This window comes from Erigeron canadensis, chromosome 7 (genome assembly GCF_010389155.1).
Source record: "Erigeron canadensis isolate Cc75 chromosome 7, C_canadensis_v1, whole genome shotgun sequence".
NCBI classification, from domain to species: Eukaryota; Viridiplantae; Streptophyta; class Magnoliopsida; order Asterales; family Asteraceae; genus Erigeron; species Erigeron canadensis.
The window spans coordinates 11,097,551-11,112,821 of NC_057767.1; the positions used below are offsets into that span (position 1 = coordinate 11,097,551).

The following is a 15,271-nucleotide window of genomic DNA, read 5'->3' on the forward strand; positions in this document are numbered from 1 at the left end:
TTTTTATTTTTCCAAGTTGAAAAGTTTACTTTTTTTTTTGGCCCCCGTCAATCATGGCCCCTCGGCTTGGGCCTAGGTTGCCTACCCCAAGAGCCAGCCATGTGAAATCATAAGGCTGTTTTCCGTCATCTATTTTGCTTACAAATTCCGATTTTGATGTAATTGCAAAATTGGTCGAGGCTAGTCGTTTCCTTTGAGCGCCCTCAACATCTATTAATATGGGGCATACCACGGTCAAATTTCGTTCATGAGCTTTGTTCAATGTATACGTACTTTCCTTTAGCATTGTTTACTATTGTAGTTAGACAATGGCAACGTAAAAACCTTGTGGTTCATGATAATTATTTCTATTTAAAATTTATGGAACTTACTAACTTAATGTTGACATGTTTTAATATCTATTCTTATGTAACTGCATGATACTCTGTGCTTGGACCACCTACTGTTGCTGCACACTACATATATTGTACGAGTATTAGATACAAGTAAATGTTTTCGAGAATAATTCGTGGATTTGCTACAACCTTTATCTACTAAATATATTGTTTAATATTAGATAAAATGTTTTCTAAGAATAAAATTTTCTTTTCAATATTTTGTAATTGAAATTGTAAATGACGTTATTTTTAAATGTATTTTGAAACAACAAGGTTTAGTAGTCGTCGTTCAGTATATATGTATATTGTATTGTGATTCATGTACGTCACAACCAGTCTGGGTGCGGGTGTGACATCCGGGTATGGGATTACTTAAACCCGACCCATACCCGACCTTTGTCATCACAAAACTGCCTTTATACCTGGTCTTTATGTACATCACCTGAAAATTTACTTTGACCCATCAACAGGAAGGATGCGACTGAATAAGTCACAAATGAGTAAATTACTCTTGAATTGTATCAAGACATGTTACACTGCTGTTGTAATACTACTATATTTATATATACTTATATATATTTTATAGTTTTCGAGTTTAAAACGATATAAAATCATACATATATTTGTATTTGTAATCCAATAAAACACCACAAAGGCTGGAAACAGTGAAACATGAATCATCACCAATTTTGTTTTGGAACAAAAAGATGAGTGTCCTCCATTTAACTTAAAGTTGGGACAACAGATTCATCATCTCTGGCCTCGGTTTATACTTGGCGATCAACGGTATAGCCTTAGGCATAGTGACCGCCGTACCTTCAGTCATATCGACCAATTCTTGACTCATCCGTTCCCAATTAAAACATTGGATAAGTGAACCTAAAGTCATCCCAACCACACGGACCGCCAACCCTTCTCCAGGACAACTCCTCCGTCCTGACCCAAATGGCATTAGCTTAAATCCATCTCGGGTCCCATCCAGCCCTTCAAACCTTTCCGGTTTAAAGATTTCAGGGTCGGTCCAAACCATCGGATCATGATGTATGGCCCATAGATTGACAAGTAGCATCGTCCCGCTTGGGATGTTATAGCCACCAACAACACAATCCTTTGACGCCTCGTGTGGAACTAGTAACGGGCCCGCCGGATTTAATCGTAGTGTCTCATTTATGATACAACGAAGGTAAGGTAAATTAGCCATGTCTGTTTCATCAACAAGACGATTGTTGCCAACGACTCTATCGATTTCGTCCTGTGCCTTTTTTAGAACTTGTGGGTGGTTTAGCAAAAGTGACATAACCCATTCCATAGTTGTGGCTGATGTATCACTTCCAGCTGCTAGTAAAGCCTGATCATATATATGTAGGAGTAATTTGCTTAGATGTCACACGGATATAACTGACCCGGCCATAAACCAAATCTAACTTGATTGAGTCATTAAAATTTTGACATAGATTTTTTTTAAAAAAATAAATAAAATAAATTGTTCGTTATTAATCACGGAATGGTATAAAAATTAAACATATATAATAATTAAGGATCTTACCAGCACAAAGCTTCGAATCATAGCATCAGTATAATATTCAGGTTCGGATTCTTGCAAGGCTAATAATACTTCAATCATCGTCTTCCTCTTATTTCCACTTTCAGTCCCTTTACTATTCCTAAGTTGCTCAATCAACCCTTGAAAGAAAACATCTCTTTTTTCTTGTAACTTGATCAACCTTTTCTCTAAACCCTTGACTCCAAACCAACTCAAAAACGGCAAGTAATCACCAATATTCGTCGCCGCAGCTAGCACAAACGTTTCAGCTAGCATTTCCAAAAATTGGTTCCCTTCTTCCACCAATTCCGGGTTCTCACCACCAAAATACCTCTTCCCAGATATCATTATCATCATGATGTTCAATGTAAGTTCATAGAAAGCCAACTTTACCGCCACTTGTGACGATGAGTTAAGTAGCAATTTACGGTTTAGGAGTTTGGCTTCTTCAACACGGATGTCATGAAACTCGTTAAGACGATGGAGTGATAGTATTTCAATCGAAGCTATACGTCGAAGGTTGCGCCAATTATCTCCATAAGATGCCCATGCAACACTAGTGTAGTTTACGCCTATGATCTTTCCAAAGAGCATTTTGGGACGGTTTGCAAAGATGATGTCATTTTTTGTGAAACATTCTTCCACCGCGGATGGGGATGAGACTACTACAACACGACGAGAGCCGAATTGGAGAAGAAGAATAGGACCATATTTGGAAGCGAGCTTGGCTAGGGTTCGATATATCGGTCGCTTGAAAAGGTAAAGGTGGCCAATTATGGGAAGGGATGGGAAGATAGTTGGTGGAAGGTTGGTTGCTTTACGACCAAAATGGGTGGCGAGGAGATAGGAAAATAACAGGATTATTATGAGGGAGATGTATACACTGGGGACCTCCATTTGTCGAAGAAATGAGTGTATGTATGTGTGTTATGATGTTGGAAGTTACTAATTTTTTGTTGAAATGTTAGGACAGTGATATGATATTCAATATTTTTGTATACATACAATAATGGACCAACGGTTGGTTTTTTCTATCTTTTTGACTCATTCTCTAATTCTTGTTTTTTTTTTTATATCTCGATAATCATTGACTTGACTGATGGGTAAGGCTTCTCTAATCGGTAAACACCTTCTTTATCATCCCTACCGTCCAACAACATCTCCAAACAACACCCATCCCATGTACTAGGGGTGAGCAAAAACCGAAAAAAATCGACAAAACCAAACCGAAAAAACCGAAAACCAAACGAAATTTATTGGTTTGGTTTTCGTTTTCTAAAAACCAAACGGATCGGTTCGATTTTCGGTTTCATATGCCAAAAAACTGATCAAAACCGAACCGAACCGAACTAAATATATTTTAATTTATTTTATTTTTATATCATATTACATTTATATTTATTACTTATAATTTATAAATATGTTAATAATTTAATCTTTTTATCTTTTTATTGTACAAATCAATACAAATTGTATATTTTTTAATAAAAACGTGCAGTAAAAACAATTCGTTTTATAAAATTATACAAATTTTAACACCTAAAATATATAATTACTTAAATAAAAAGCTTCTATGTATTTGAATTTTTATATCATATTTTTTCTTAACAATTAAAAGTTAAATTTATAACATAATATTTAAAAAAAACTTAAAAAACGAAATTTATTAAAAAACCGAAAAAAAACCAAAACCGAACCAAACCGAACCGGAAAACCGAGAAACCGAACCGAACAAAAACCGAATCCAATGGTTTTGGTTTTCTAAAAATCGAATGGATCGGTTTTGGTTTCAGTTTTAGACAAAAACCGAACCAAACCAAACCGATTCATACTCACTACCATGTACATCTTCCTCACCTTATCCTCCGCAAATATTTTAAAATTTCTTATAGTTTTAACAAGACATTAAATAGTTTAAAATAAAACATTATCTTTAATCTACACCTTTTATTACAAAATATGAAAAAGTTTAAACTTTTGACTATTTTAACTAAATCCATAAGATCAAGATGCTGATGTCATAAAATTTTTATAATTATAAAAATTTAATCATATAACTATGAAAAATAATTTTTAACTTTATTTTATATTTTTTAAATCACTTTTTTGATTTTTTTTTCTTATTTCAAATTATGACTTTATACATTTTTATTATCATATAACATAATAAATATTGGTTATAATTATAACTTTTATAAGTACTTTGTTTTACATCGTCAATATCTTTTGATATGTAAATAAAAGATATTTTTTATATGAAAAGATAAAAATTATAAATATGACAATATCACCATTTGATAACATTTTTAACAATCTATGTTTATTAAATTAGTTAAATGATATAAATATAAAATAAAGTAAACAATATAATGTTTCGATTTTGTTGGTTCAGATGTTCATATAAATTGAAAACTGAATCATAACTTTCTGTTTTTGGAAAATCAAAACGAAAAGCCATTGGTTTTTTCTGTGATGCATCAAACTTGAAACCCCTATATTTGTTACATATAAAGATAAAGTACGTGAAGAATTAATCAGTAAAATTTATTTATTTTTTTTATCCACATCGTGCCAATTTCTTTTCATATATATATATATATACAATAATAACAAAAGAAAAAAAAACCACAATATATCAATGTTGATGTTAGTTTTTCGGAAGGTTTCAAATGTACACTAGAGCATTGTAAAATTAAGTGTACACCAGCGTGCTTATCGTGTAACTCACCAAACCTTCGAAGTTGTGTTGTAACTTTTTCATCCCACTAACATATACTGGCCAGTATGTTTGGCTAGTGGCACCTTTCACTACAACAAAAATGGTTTTTAGGGAAATGTCCATTTGTCTTCGCAATAACTCTTTCGCGAGGACTTGTCCTCGCAATAAATTTGTTGCGAAAGTCTTCTCGCAAGAAGTATTTAGCGAGAACTTTTTATGCTTATAGCGAAAACATTGACCAACAAAAAAGAAAATAAAAAAAAATGAAAATTAATTTTTTGCGAGGAAAGTCGTCCCTATAAGTAAAATACATTTATTTTTGTAAATCTTATTTTATATGTATAAATGAAGATTTATATGTATTACAAATTAATAAATACGTATATACATGTTATATCGCTACAGTGCATAGTTGAGAACTAAATTTTATGTCCTCGCAATAACATTTCGCAAGGACAGTCCTTGCTAAAAAAGTGTCATATTTAGCTAAATTATACTGCAATTGCAGTTTCCGACCAGAACTTTTCCGGCAAGAATTTCCCCGGTCAACTTTATGTTTCCGTTTTAAGAATTTATAAACACAACAATTACAATATCATCAAAGCACCACAACACCATACACAACATCGACATAAACAATAAACAAACAATAACTAAAACTCAAAAACTTTGTCCAAAATTAAACAACAAAATATATTTACCCATACAATATATAGTTACAGTATCTACATACAAATATACAATACATACATATTTGCAATCTTACACCACCTCATTTGTAGCAATCTTTCATCCTTGTAGTTCAACCGCTAAAAAAGCGAAAAAGCAAAAAAAAAGTAATTACGTACAGTTTCTACCGGAATGTTTCAGGTCACCAAATTTCTTGTCAAATTTTTACACCTGGAGAATCTAGATTGGTTCATACCAAGAAATATAAATAAAACAGCGGCGGCGGTTGAGGGTAGCAACGCCGGTGGAAGGCAAGCAGCAGTGGTTGAGAGTAGCAGCCGCGGTGAAGGGTAAGCAGCGACGGCAGTGGTAGTTGCTTGTGGTGGTGTTTGGCAGTTGTTACTACAAAAGTAACAAAGATAACAAATTTAGTAAAAAAACTAACTAATTTATATACTACATAAGAAAAAGAAACTTACGTTGATAAAAAACTAAGGTAATGCTGGTGGACGTGCTAACCGACAGTGGTGTTGATGGTGGAGGCCGGCGGGTGATGTGGAATTTTCCGGCGGATGAAGAAAGGGAGAGAAGAAAAAACGGGAAAAGAAAAAAAGAAAAAGAGAGGAGGGTGTTTTCCAGCGGGTGATGTGGGTTATGTGGAATTTCCCGGCGGTCGGCGATGGAGTTTTCTGGTGGCGGGGATGTTTTCCGGCGGCAGTCAAATTATCTGGCGGATTTTTTGGCGTGGGATTGAATGTGTGTTAGAGAATATCAAGAGGGGTGGGTATTAGAGAGAAAGAAATATAAGATGATAAGAGGAGTGAATCTGTGGTGTTGGGTTTTTTGGGTATTAGAAGGTTCAAATTCTTTTGGTATAAAAGTGGAGGGGTTTTCAAATTTTTTGGGAAAAAAATTGAGGGATTTATAAATTTGATGTGTTTTTAATTTTGGGGTAAAAATGGGGGATTTATTATTTTAACAAAATGGTATATATATACTCCCTCCGTCCCATTTTAATTGTTACGTTGATCAACTTTAACCGTAAATAACTTTATTTGTGTTATGTAGCACTTGGTATAAAATATATGAATGGATTGGGTTTTTAATGTATTTTTCGTCCATATAAGTTTCATCAACTAACATATAGTACAAACAAAGTTATTTACGGTCAAAGTTGGTCAACGTGACAATTAAAATGGGACGGGGGAGTATATTTCTTTAAAAAATATGCGTTTACTTTATTATTATTATTATTAATTTATTTTCAATTTTTTATGTATAAAAACTATTGATTAACTTTTAGTTTATTACTAGATTTTAGACCCGTGTCTAATACACGGGCTAACATGGGGTTTAAAATTTAGTTTATTATTTTTGGTACATATATTAAAACTTTGAGTTTTGTATTGAAATACTTTTTAAAATATATTCACCAAAGATGTTTATTGTGAAATACTTAACGATATTTGAATTATATAAAATCATAATATGCTCATCAAATTTTAAATGCTTTATTTTTCTTATATATGTCATGACAATTACTAAAAAACTTTTAAAAAAAAATAATAATAATTTTATAGTTACTTTAAAATTTTAGTATACTTACATTATATTTATTTATTTTTAATTAATTATTTTTATGTTTATATAACAATATACATTAGATATTATTTTATTGAATATATATTAGATGTTATTCTATTAGAAATATATTAATTATTATTCTTTATTTATTATATTAGAGTCATTGAATTAAAAAGTGTAAATTTGTGATGAAAAATAAAAAAAGTCAATTTGATAATCACTTTTATAGCTAGCTTAGCTACTCGATTAATTTATATACGGAGTAATTTATTTATTTAGCTTTATAATTCATGTAGAAATCTAAATGATGACATCAGCGAAAATCAATTTGATAAAATTGAGCGATGTGATTGGTCAATAAGTTATTGGATCAGTTGTCTTTTAGTACAGATAAAGATATTCGTCTTTATATTAATGTATATATCTTTAATTTCTAAATAAAAATAGACTTTTTTTATATATACAAAACTATTGATTAAATTCACTCGGTACTAATATGTTCCCTTCGGATTCATTCGGGACTATTATGTTTATTTCAAATTTATTCGGGACTAATATATTTCTTACTCACTTATTCGGGTTCAATATCTTTCTTTCGAATTCAATGGGGACTAATATGTTTCTTTCGTATCTATTTGGGCCAGATGGGCCCAGTATGATTCTTTCTCATCATTTGGGACTAATACGTGTCTTTCGAATTCATTCGGGACTAATATATTTCTTACTCACTTATTCGGGTTCAATACCTTCTTTTCGAATTCAGTCAGGACTAATAAGTTTCTTTCGAATGTATATGGGCTTGATGGAGCCAACATGATTCTTTCTCATCATTCGGGACTAATATATGTCTTTCGAATTTATTCGGGACTACTATATTTCTTACTCACTTATTCAAGCTTAGTACCTTTCTTTCGAATTCAATCAGGACTAATATGTTTCTTTTGAATCTATCTGGGTCTGATGGGCCCAACATGATTCTTTTGAGTTCAATCGGGATTAATATGTTTCCTTCATATCTATTTGGGCCTGATGCGCCCAATATGATTCTTTCGAGTTCAATCGGGATTAATATGTTTTTTTCGTATCTATTTGGGCCTAATGGGCGCAATATGATTCTTTCTCATCATTCGGGACTAATATGTCTCTTTCGAATTCATTCGGGACTACTACATTTCTTACTCACCTATTCGGGTTCAATACCTTTTTTCGATATCAATCGGAACTAATATGTTTCTTTTGAATCTATTTGGGCCTGATGGGCCCAACATGATTCTTTCGAGTTAAATCGGGATTAATATGTTTATTTCGTATCTATCTGGGTCTGATGGACCCACTATGATTCTTTCTCATTATTCGGGACTAATATGTCTCTTTCGAATTCATTCGGTACTACTATATTTCTTAATCACTTATTCGAGCTTAATACCTTTATTTCAAATTCAATTGGGACTAATTTGTTTCTTTCAGATTATATTTTTTAATAATGTAGTATTATATTAATTCATATATATGATAGAATTTAAAATTTGAAACTTAATTTCATTTTATTAGTGTAATATATATATATTTTTTAAAATTAATACATGTCATTAATTAAGAAAAATGTATAAAAACTTAAAAAGTATTTTAATAAGATGAATCTTTTTAAAGGTATATATCCTTAAAAATCTTTCAAACATTATTATATATACCATTCTATTGTAAATAAATTTTTTCGTATTTTATTTATTTTTTCAAATGTATTTGTTTGATTTTTTAGCTCTATTTCTCTAATATAGTAATTCTTTCTAATTTCGTATTTTATAGTTTGTTTTCCACTAAATGAAAAAAAAATAAAATAATGTTGGTAATAACCTATATATGTGTAAGTAAACTACTTTGTTTTTGTAAATAAATTAAGATAATTAAAAATACATGTTTTATAAATAAATAAAAAATTAAAACTTTTAGGGAGGACCCTCCCCGCAAGAGCTTAACCGGGAATTTTTTTGGTATGGAGGGAATTGAAATTTTAAAAGAATACAAAAACAAATTGGTATTATTTTTTTTTAAAAACATTTAGCGAGGACGGTCCTCGCAATAGATTAAAGCGGGTATTTTTAATTATTTAGCGGGAATTGAAATTAAAAGAAAATACAAGTACATTTCATTTTTTAAAAAAAGTTATAGCGAGGACAGTCCTCGCAATAGTGTTAAACCGATAATTTTTAATTATTTGAGGGAATTAAAATTTCAAAATAATACGAAAACATTTTAACTTTTTTTGAAAAAAATCTTTAGGGAGGACGGTCTTCGCCAAAAGTTTTAGTCAAACTACCTTCAATCTTTTTTTCAGTTTGACTTTGACTCTTATAGAAAAAATTCAAAACAAAAATATTTTTGAGTTGTTGCTAGGACTGTTCTCGCTATAATTTTGGTCAAACAAAAAAATCAACTTTCCCGTATTTTTTTGTCTTTTAGTAACTTTTTGCGAGGACATTTTGTCCTCCCTAAAAGTTTTTGTTACATTTGCTCATTTTTCTTGTAGTGTTTGTCTTACAAATCATTAATCCACAAACAGTTTTAATTTTACGAGTAATTTAGAAGCCATCTCTACTCCATATCTTTCTTTCAAAGTAAGCACAGGAATCCTAATATTGGATGGAATTGGACGTAATTATATTGTTTTGTATATTCTAAATTTTTTGATACTAATATCACATTAATTCTTTTAAAATGTTTAATTTTTTTTAGAACCACATTTTATTTTACCCGTACTCTTAAATTACACGCATGAATATAAGATGAAACTCAAGACTCTCGAAAAATCCTTGTTAATTCACCCAACAAATGTGGGAAAGACCTTCATGTCATATGCATCCTCGATCTTATCTACACTCGTTCTCTGAATTTAACACTAGCATTACAAAGAGCATTTAGAAAATGTTTGCTGACATGTTTAATACCGTGATTGTGTAGATGATATCATACGCAACTATTTACGTATAAAAAACGAAATACTATCTAGGTTGAATATATGTGGTACTTAAGTGGTTGTATGAGCTGGATGAAGATCTTCCATCTTGTGGTCTCCTTTCTGTAAAAAAACCGGGTTGTTCAGGTTCCGGCAATGGAATTTCACTAGATAGCATAAGAACCACCATTGGCATGTTTGGCCTGTCCTCAGGATACTTTTGCACACATAGTAAACCAATATGAATTGCTCGATTCACTTGCGACCGTGAATAGGAATCCTTGATAGTCCCATCTATAAGTTCCAATTGCATCCCGTCCTGATACAACCTCCACGCCTGAGCAATGACGAGTATATAAATGAAATGAAATGTTTGTTAGTTACTACTCCAAGTATATATCTTGAAGTAGAGACTTGTGTTTTGATTGAGTAACATTTGAAATTACTTACATGTCCAAGAAGATTAAGATCGTGATTCGTATGATGAAATCCTCGATTTTTCTTTCCGCTTACTATCTCTAGCACCAATACACCAAAGCTAAATACATCAGATTTAATTGAGTATATTCCATCAATTGAGTACTCGGGTGCCATGTAGCCGCTACATACAGGAAATGAATGGTTCAATTAATCTATCAGTTAAACATTTTCTTATATATATATGAAATTCTTTAATGATCAATGTTGATATATAGAAATTCTTACTAGGTTCCCATTACTCTATCTGTATTTGCCTTAGTGGTACTTCCTTCCATACTTCTTGCCAAACCGAAATCTGATATTTTCGGATTCATATCTTTATCTAGCAATATGTTGCTAGCTTTTAGATCTCTATGAATGATTCTTAGTCTGGAGTCTTGGTGAAGATAGAGAAGCCCCCTTGCTATCCCAGCGATAATGTTGTAACGGTCCGACCAGTCTAGTAATTTTCTTTCTCCTTGATCTTCGTCTGCATAACATATATACCAAGCCAGATTGTTGTAAGTGTTTAGTGTCTTACTTTAAACTACTATTAGGAAAATATGAAATAAGAATCAAGAGAAAATTTGGAAATAATCTCCATATATAAAACCAGACCAAAAATATAATAATTCAAGCTTAGGTTTGGCACGTATTCGTAGATCAACATTCTCTCCCATCCCTCGATGCAGCATCCTAAAAGCTTCACAAGATTTCGGTGTTGAAGTTTGGCGATACACTGAACTTCATTCTTGAACTCATCTAATCCTTGTTTTGATTGTCTTGAGTGCCGCTTCACGGCTACTTCTTTCCCTTCCTCCAGCATTCCCTGCAAGTTATACAGTGAAACCTCTATAAATTAGTAGTATTGGGATTGAAATATTTTATTTACCTATCGAGTTATTAATTTATCGAGTGTTAATTTCAATTAGTTCTCTTAATTTGGGTCTCAACAAATTATTAATATTATCGAGTTATTGATTTATCGAATATTAATTTATGGAGGTTTAACTCTATATGGTTAATAGTAAGTTACTTTTTTTTTTTTTAATTTGAAACCATTCCGAAAAAAAAGAAACTTGTATGTTATATCCCTGGTAATTCTATATGAGTAGTGATGGTAATTCTCTATGAGATTGCAGATCTTTGATCATAGAACATAGATGCATTAGCAACCTGAGTTCGAATCTTGTAAATTGAATTTAAATAGTTGACTTACCTTGATACTATCCCTGGTGGGGTTAAGTGGGTACCAATTCAATACATGGGATCAAGCAGTTCCTATCAACCTACCAAAACATAAATGCCTTTATGCTGTTATTATGACTAGTATTACCTTGTAGACAGGCCCATAACCACCTTCACCGAGCTTACAGCAATGTGAAAAGTTTTTTGTTGCATTGGCAATTGTGTTGAAGTCAAACAATGGCAGTTCCCAGTCTTCCCCCTCCTCCTTCTCTTTCCCAATTTTTGTATCACGAACAATACTACTTAAGCCTATAAAAGAAAAATTGAGACCTTAGTATTGGGTAGACCAAAGAAAGGTCAGTGACGCACAACGAAAACATAAGTAAACGCCTATCCGGATCTGAGAGTAGAAGAATTTTATTAACACAGATAAAATAAACTTTAGAAACGGTGAAAGCTAAGCATTATATTTTTGTAGGATAAAAAGAGATAATCCTAATTCTATTCTTCTAGATTAAGTAATATGATTAACAAACAAGTGCTAACCATTCTTTATCTAATCATTAAAAATGAATGATAAAACCATTAAATATGGCCCACAAACTAGAAGCCCGTCGACTCTGTTCAATATCTAACCGATCAAGCATGTTAAAAAGAAAGTAAATAGGTAAGAACTTTTTAATCTTATATACCGAAAAGATACCATGCAGCATAAATTACATCATGATGATTAAGCATTTATGGAGGTGGGTCAAATGGTTTAATAGTCAAAGTTTTTGAACATGAGGAAACTTCTCATCAATCTTTTTATTTTATTCCAAATAATTAATAGAAGTAGACTAATACTTAAAACCATAGTTATTCTAAGTATTCACATTTATATGGAAAATTCTAAACTTTAAATTATATTATCTTGCCTCCGTCTCTGACCCCATCACCTCTCCCCCACCCCTAACCTTCCACTAACTAAATATATTAGAACAAGTTTTGTAATATGAAAAATAAAAACAACATTTTTCTTGTTTTAACACGTTTTTAAAATTTTCTATTTGTTTTATAGAGATGGAAACTCCTGTAATTTTCTTGAAATTAAAAATAAAAAACTAAAAATAATTAATTTTTCACAACTAAATACGAGTTTAGGTATTCGGTTCCTGCCCTGCCTTACCTTTCTTCTTCAGCTTCATCCTCCTATAAACATACAGGAATATGCCGAGTAGCACCGTCAAACCCACGGCTACAGGAATGACTATGATCCTCACTCTTCTTTTTGATTTAGCATTCCTATCTGTTGCATATTTCAAAGTTAATAATATTTGGAATTATTACATATTATAAAATTTTAATGAATGTCACACACACATATATACATAATTTACAAATAGGGGTCGGTTATTAAAGCAACACTTATTTTCAACCGGACGTGACGACAAATGTGAACCAGACATTTTCCCCCCTCTCCCATTGTTGGTATGTTTTTTAATTTTTCTTTTAAATTTTTTTTTAATAAAAACCCATTAAAAAAATATATATATATATTTCAAAAAAATAATAGAAAATTTTCCATAGGTTATGTGGTGACAACGGATAGATACGGTACGAGCGTAGACGTCAAGGGAATGTATAAAGGGGTTGGAAGCTGGATGGGCATTTAAAAAATGTTTTGGATTTGATGGGCGGACAATCCAAATGGTGGTGTTTGGATACGGTATGTACGGGATCCGCCGGTAGCCGTCATGGCTGCGCCATGGTGGTGGTGGTGGTGGTGGTGAGGCAGCAGGAAGAAGGGCGTTAGTGGTGGTGGCGGCGGCGGCGAGAATTTCACCCATTTTTGCCACATTGACTAGGTTGGAATAGGATGAAATTAATGGTGATCTTACGTAATTCTGCAGCAGCCATTCGAACATACATATCTTGCCCATTTTCAGCATACATTCTGATATCAACCAGATCCCCTGACCAAATCAAACATCCCGTTCGGGTCCTAACATCTAAACTTGCATAAGCTGTACAATTACAGTTCTTCAGACATTCATTCTCGCATTCTTTAAGATTCATACTGACGTTATACCACGCCTTTTGTGCATCTGGCAACTTCACATTCGAAAACTTCACAAATCCATCGCCTCCCAAACAGTTCATCTCAACTTTCCTCACACACCCGTTTGACCAATCTGCCCTTCCCCACTCCTCTTTAAATCTCGGCTCAAACCCACTCCAACACCCACAAGCTGGAGACTCGTTAATATCACAAATGCCATTTGGACCACATAATCCATACCGATCACAATCATCCACTTGCACAGTCACATAAAGCACCCACTCTTGAGTTCGCTCGACCCAAATACGCCGTTGTATAAACCCATCTGGAGTTATAATCATCCTTGACACAACAGATTTATTAAGCATCTCATATTTGTAATAAACTTCCTTTTCGTTAAACTCATATTCGAAGCTATAAATATCATTCTGTTTCAAATTCGGGCTACCACTAAACCTCAACCCATTCCACGGCCCGTTTCTATGCGTCACTTGAGAACCTTTTCTCAAATAAACTTGCGGGTAACCATTAGAATCAAACCGAAATGTGTACTCGCCTCTTGAAGGATCCTCGACGCTCTTCCATGAATTAAAATAATTATCTATACCTCGAACAAAATCCTTCCCGAACTTCACCCCAGGCAGGCATGTGTCACCCATGTGATCAAAACTTTGCCACAAGTAATTCTCGGGATCCATATTGTTTCTATTTCGGATCACTAGATTTCCTGTATCTAGAAGTTGGGCTACTTGATCATTTCCTCGTGTTACGGACGAGTTTGATGACCAGAATACGCGACTAGTACGATTAACGAGCACCAGAGCTCCGTTATCATTAAGTAGCAGCACACCTGAATTGTCAAGAATCGGAGTATCTCTATTGGCTACCCATACAACCGTCTTGACGGGAATCTTGTTGTACCATATACCAAAATACCGGTTCCTTGAATTATTATTTGGACTGAAAAAGCCCATTTTGAAGGTTTCATCATCTGAAGTAATGGTTTGGCCATCACTTATGTTTTGGTTTGGAGCAATTGTGCTTATGGCTAATATTGAGGTTAAGATGAAAGTAAAGATTGTGGAGACAAATACCAACAAAGAAAATATTTGCATACTGATAGGTATCTTTTTATAACAAGAAATTCAATGTAATTGATGAATATTGTGTTTCTCGGAACAAATAAGATAGAGATTGGGAGGATATGTGTGTGTGTGTAAGGTGAAAGACTTGACTACAATTCTAGATGAAAAAGGACTTATACTAACAACTACAATTTACGTTTAATCCCTTTCACTTTCTATATTCACTATAAAATGTAAGATTAATATACAATTGACGCAGACGGAAATTTAGGATAAATAATTGATTCCGTTGATTCAAAGAATACCCAGAAAACAATTCTTCTAAAATTCGTTGATTCTAAAAGAATACCGAAATTTAGGAATTTTACACTAAAACACACGCATGTGATTAGGGGAAAAAATGATTTTTTGATTATCTGAAAACTGATCCCTTCCCTATGATTACAAAGGTATAAATAAAGCTGCAAAATTCGAATGGGCCCTGAAAGACAAGCGGGCCGAAAGTTATTACAATTTCAAAGTCCAAAAAACACCGAAAAACTAATAAAAAGGTCCATAACTCCTAGAAAATGGCGTTTTTGGGCCCGAAGACTGACCCTTAGCGGTTTGCAACTTGATGCTCCTCTTTCTAATGGTCGTTTCGAGTGGTCATA

General features: G+C 32.8%; 2 protein-coding genes and 1 long non-coding RNA gene across 4 annotated transcripts; all 3 read right to left on the reverse strand.

Annotated features, from left to right (window-relative positions):
* Positions 1-981: 981 nt before the first annotated feature.
* Positions 982-2,908, reverse strand: LOC122607522 (cytochrome P450 81Q32-like). The gene is made up of 2 exons (XM_043780511.1): positions 1,924-2,908; positions 982-1,725 (listed from the first exon to the last, which is right to left on the reverse strand). The coding sequence occupies exons 1-2, from the start codon at positions 2,815-2,817 to the stop codon at positions 1,105-1,107; spliced, it is 1,515 nt and encodes a 504-aa protein (XP_043636446.1). The 5' UTR covers positions 2,818-2,908; the 3' UTR covers positions 982-1,104.
* Positions 2,909-5,273: 2,365 nt separating this feature from the next.
* LOC122608190 lies at positions 5,274-6,137 on the reverse strand. Its single transcript, XR_006325183.1, has 2 exons — positions 5,788-6,137; positions 5,274-5,710 (listed from the first exon to the last, which is right to left on the reverse strand). It is a non-coding gene; the product is annotated as an uncharacterized LOC122608190 (long non-coding RNA).
* A 3,562-nt stretch (positions 6,138-9,699) lies between these two features.
* LOC122607966 (G-type lectin S-receptor-like serine/threonine-protein kinase SD1-1) lies at positions 9,700-14,731 on the reverse strand. Of its 2 annotated transcripts, XM_043781050.1 has the most exons (7): positions 13,373-14,731; positions 12,661-12,780; positions 11,641-11,801; positions 10,923-11,133; positions 10,551-10,794; positions 10,296-10,446; positions 9,700-10,182 (listed from the first exon to the last, which is right to left on the reverse strand). In XM_043781050.1, exons 1-7 carry the CDS (start codon positions 14,646-14,648, stop codon positions 9,892-9,894), a joined length of 2,454 nt encoding a protein of 817 aa, XP_043636985.1. In that variant the 5' UTR covers positions 14,649-14,731; the 3' UTR covers positions 9,700-9,891. The 2 variants fall into 2 exon arrangements, with proteins under 2 accessions (XP_043636985.1, XP_043636986.1); XM_043781051.1 differs by lacking the exons at positions 11,641-11,801; positions 12,661-12,780; positions 13,373-14,731 and adding an exon at positions 11,524-11,606.
* Positions 14,732-15,271: the final 540 nt, after the last annotated feature.

What these genes read in the sequence shown, in the direction of transcription:
- LOC122607522 (XM_043780511.1), bottom strand. Translation starts at nt 2,817, where the DNA reads ATGGAGGTCCCCAGTGTATACATCTCCCTCATAATAATCCTGTTATTT. An exon ending in TGATTCGAAGCTTTGTGCTG is followed by an intron (nt 1,726 to 1,923) that starts GTAAGATCCTTA and finishes ATATATGATCAG; the next exon opens with GCTTTACTAGCAGCTGGAAG.
- LOC122607966 (XM_043781050.1), bottom strand. Translation starts at nt 14,648, where the DNA reads ATGCAAATATTTTCTTTGTTGGTATTTGTCTCCACAATCTTTACTTTC. An exon ending in GATGAAGCTGAAGAAGAAAG is followed by an intron (nt 11,802 to 12,660) that starts GTAAGGCAGGGC and finishes TTTCTTTTATAG; the next exon opens with GCTTAAGTAGTATTGTTCGT. An exon ending in GTTATGGGCCTGTCTACAAG is followed by an intron (nt 11,134 to 11,640) that starts GTAATACTAGTC and finishes TATAACTTGCAG; the next exon opens with GGAATGCTGGAGGAAGGGAA.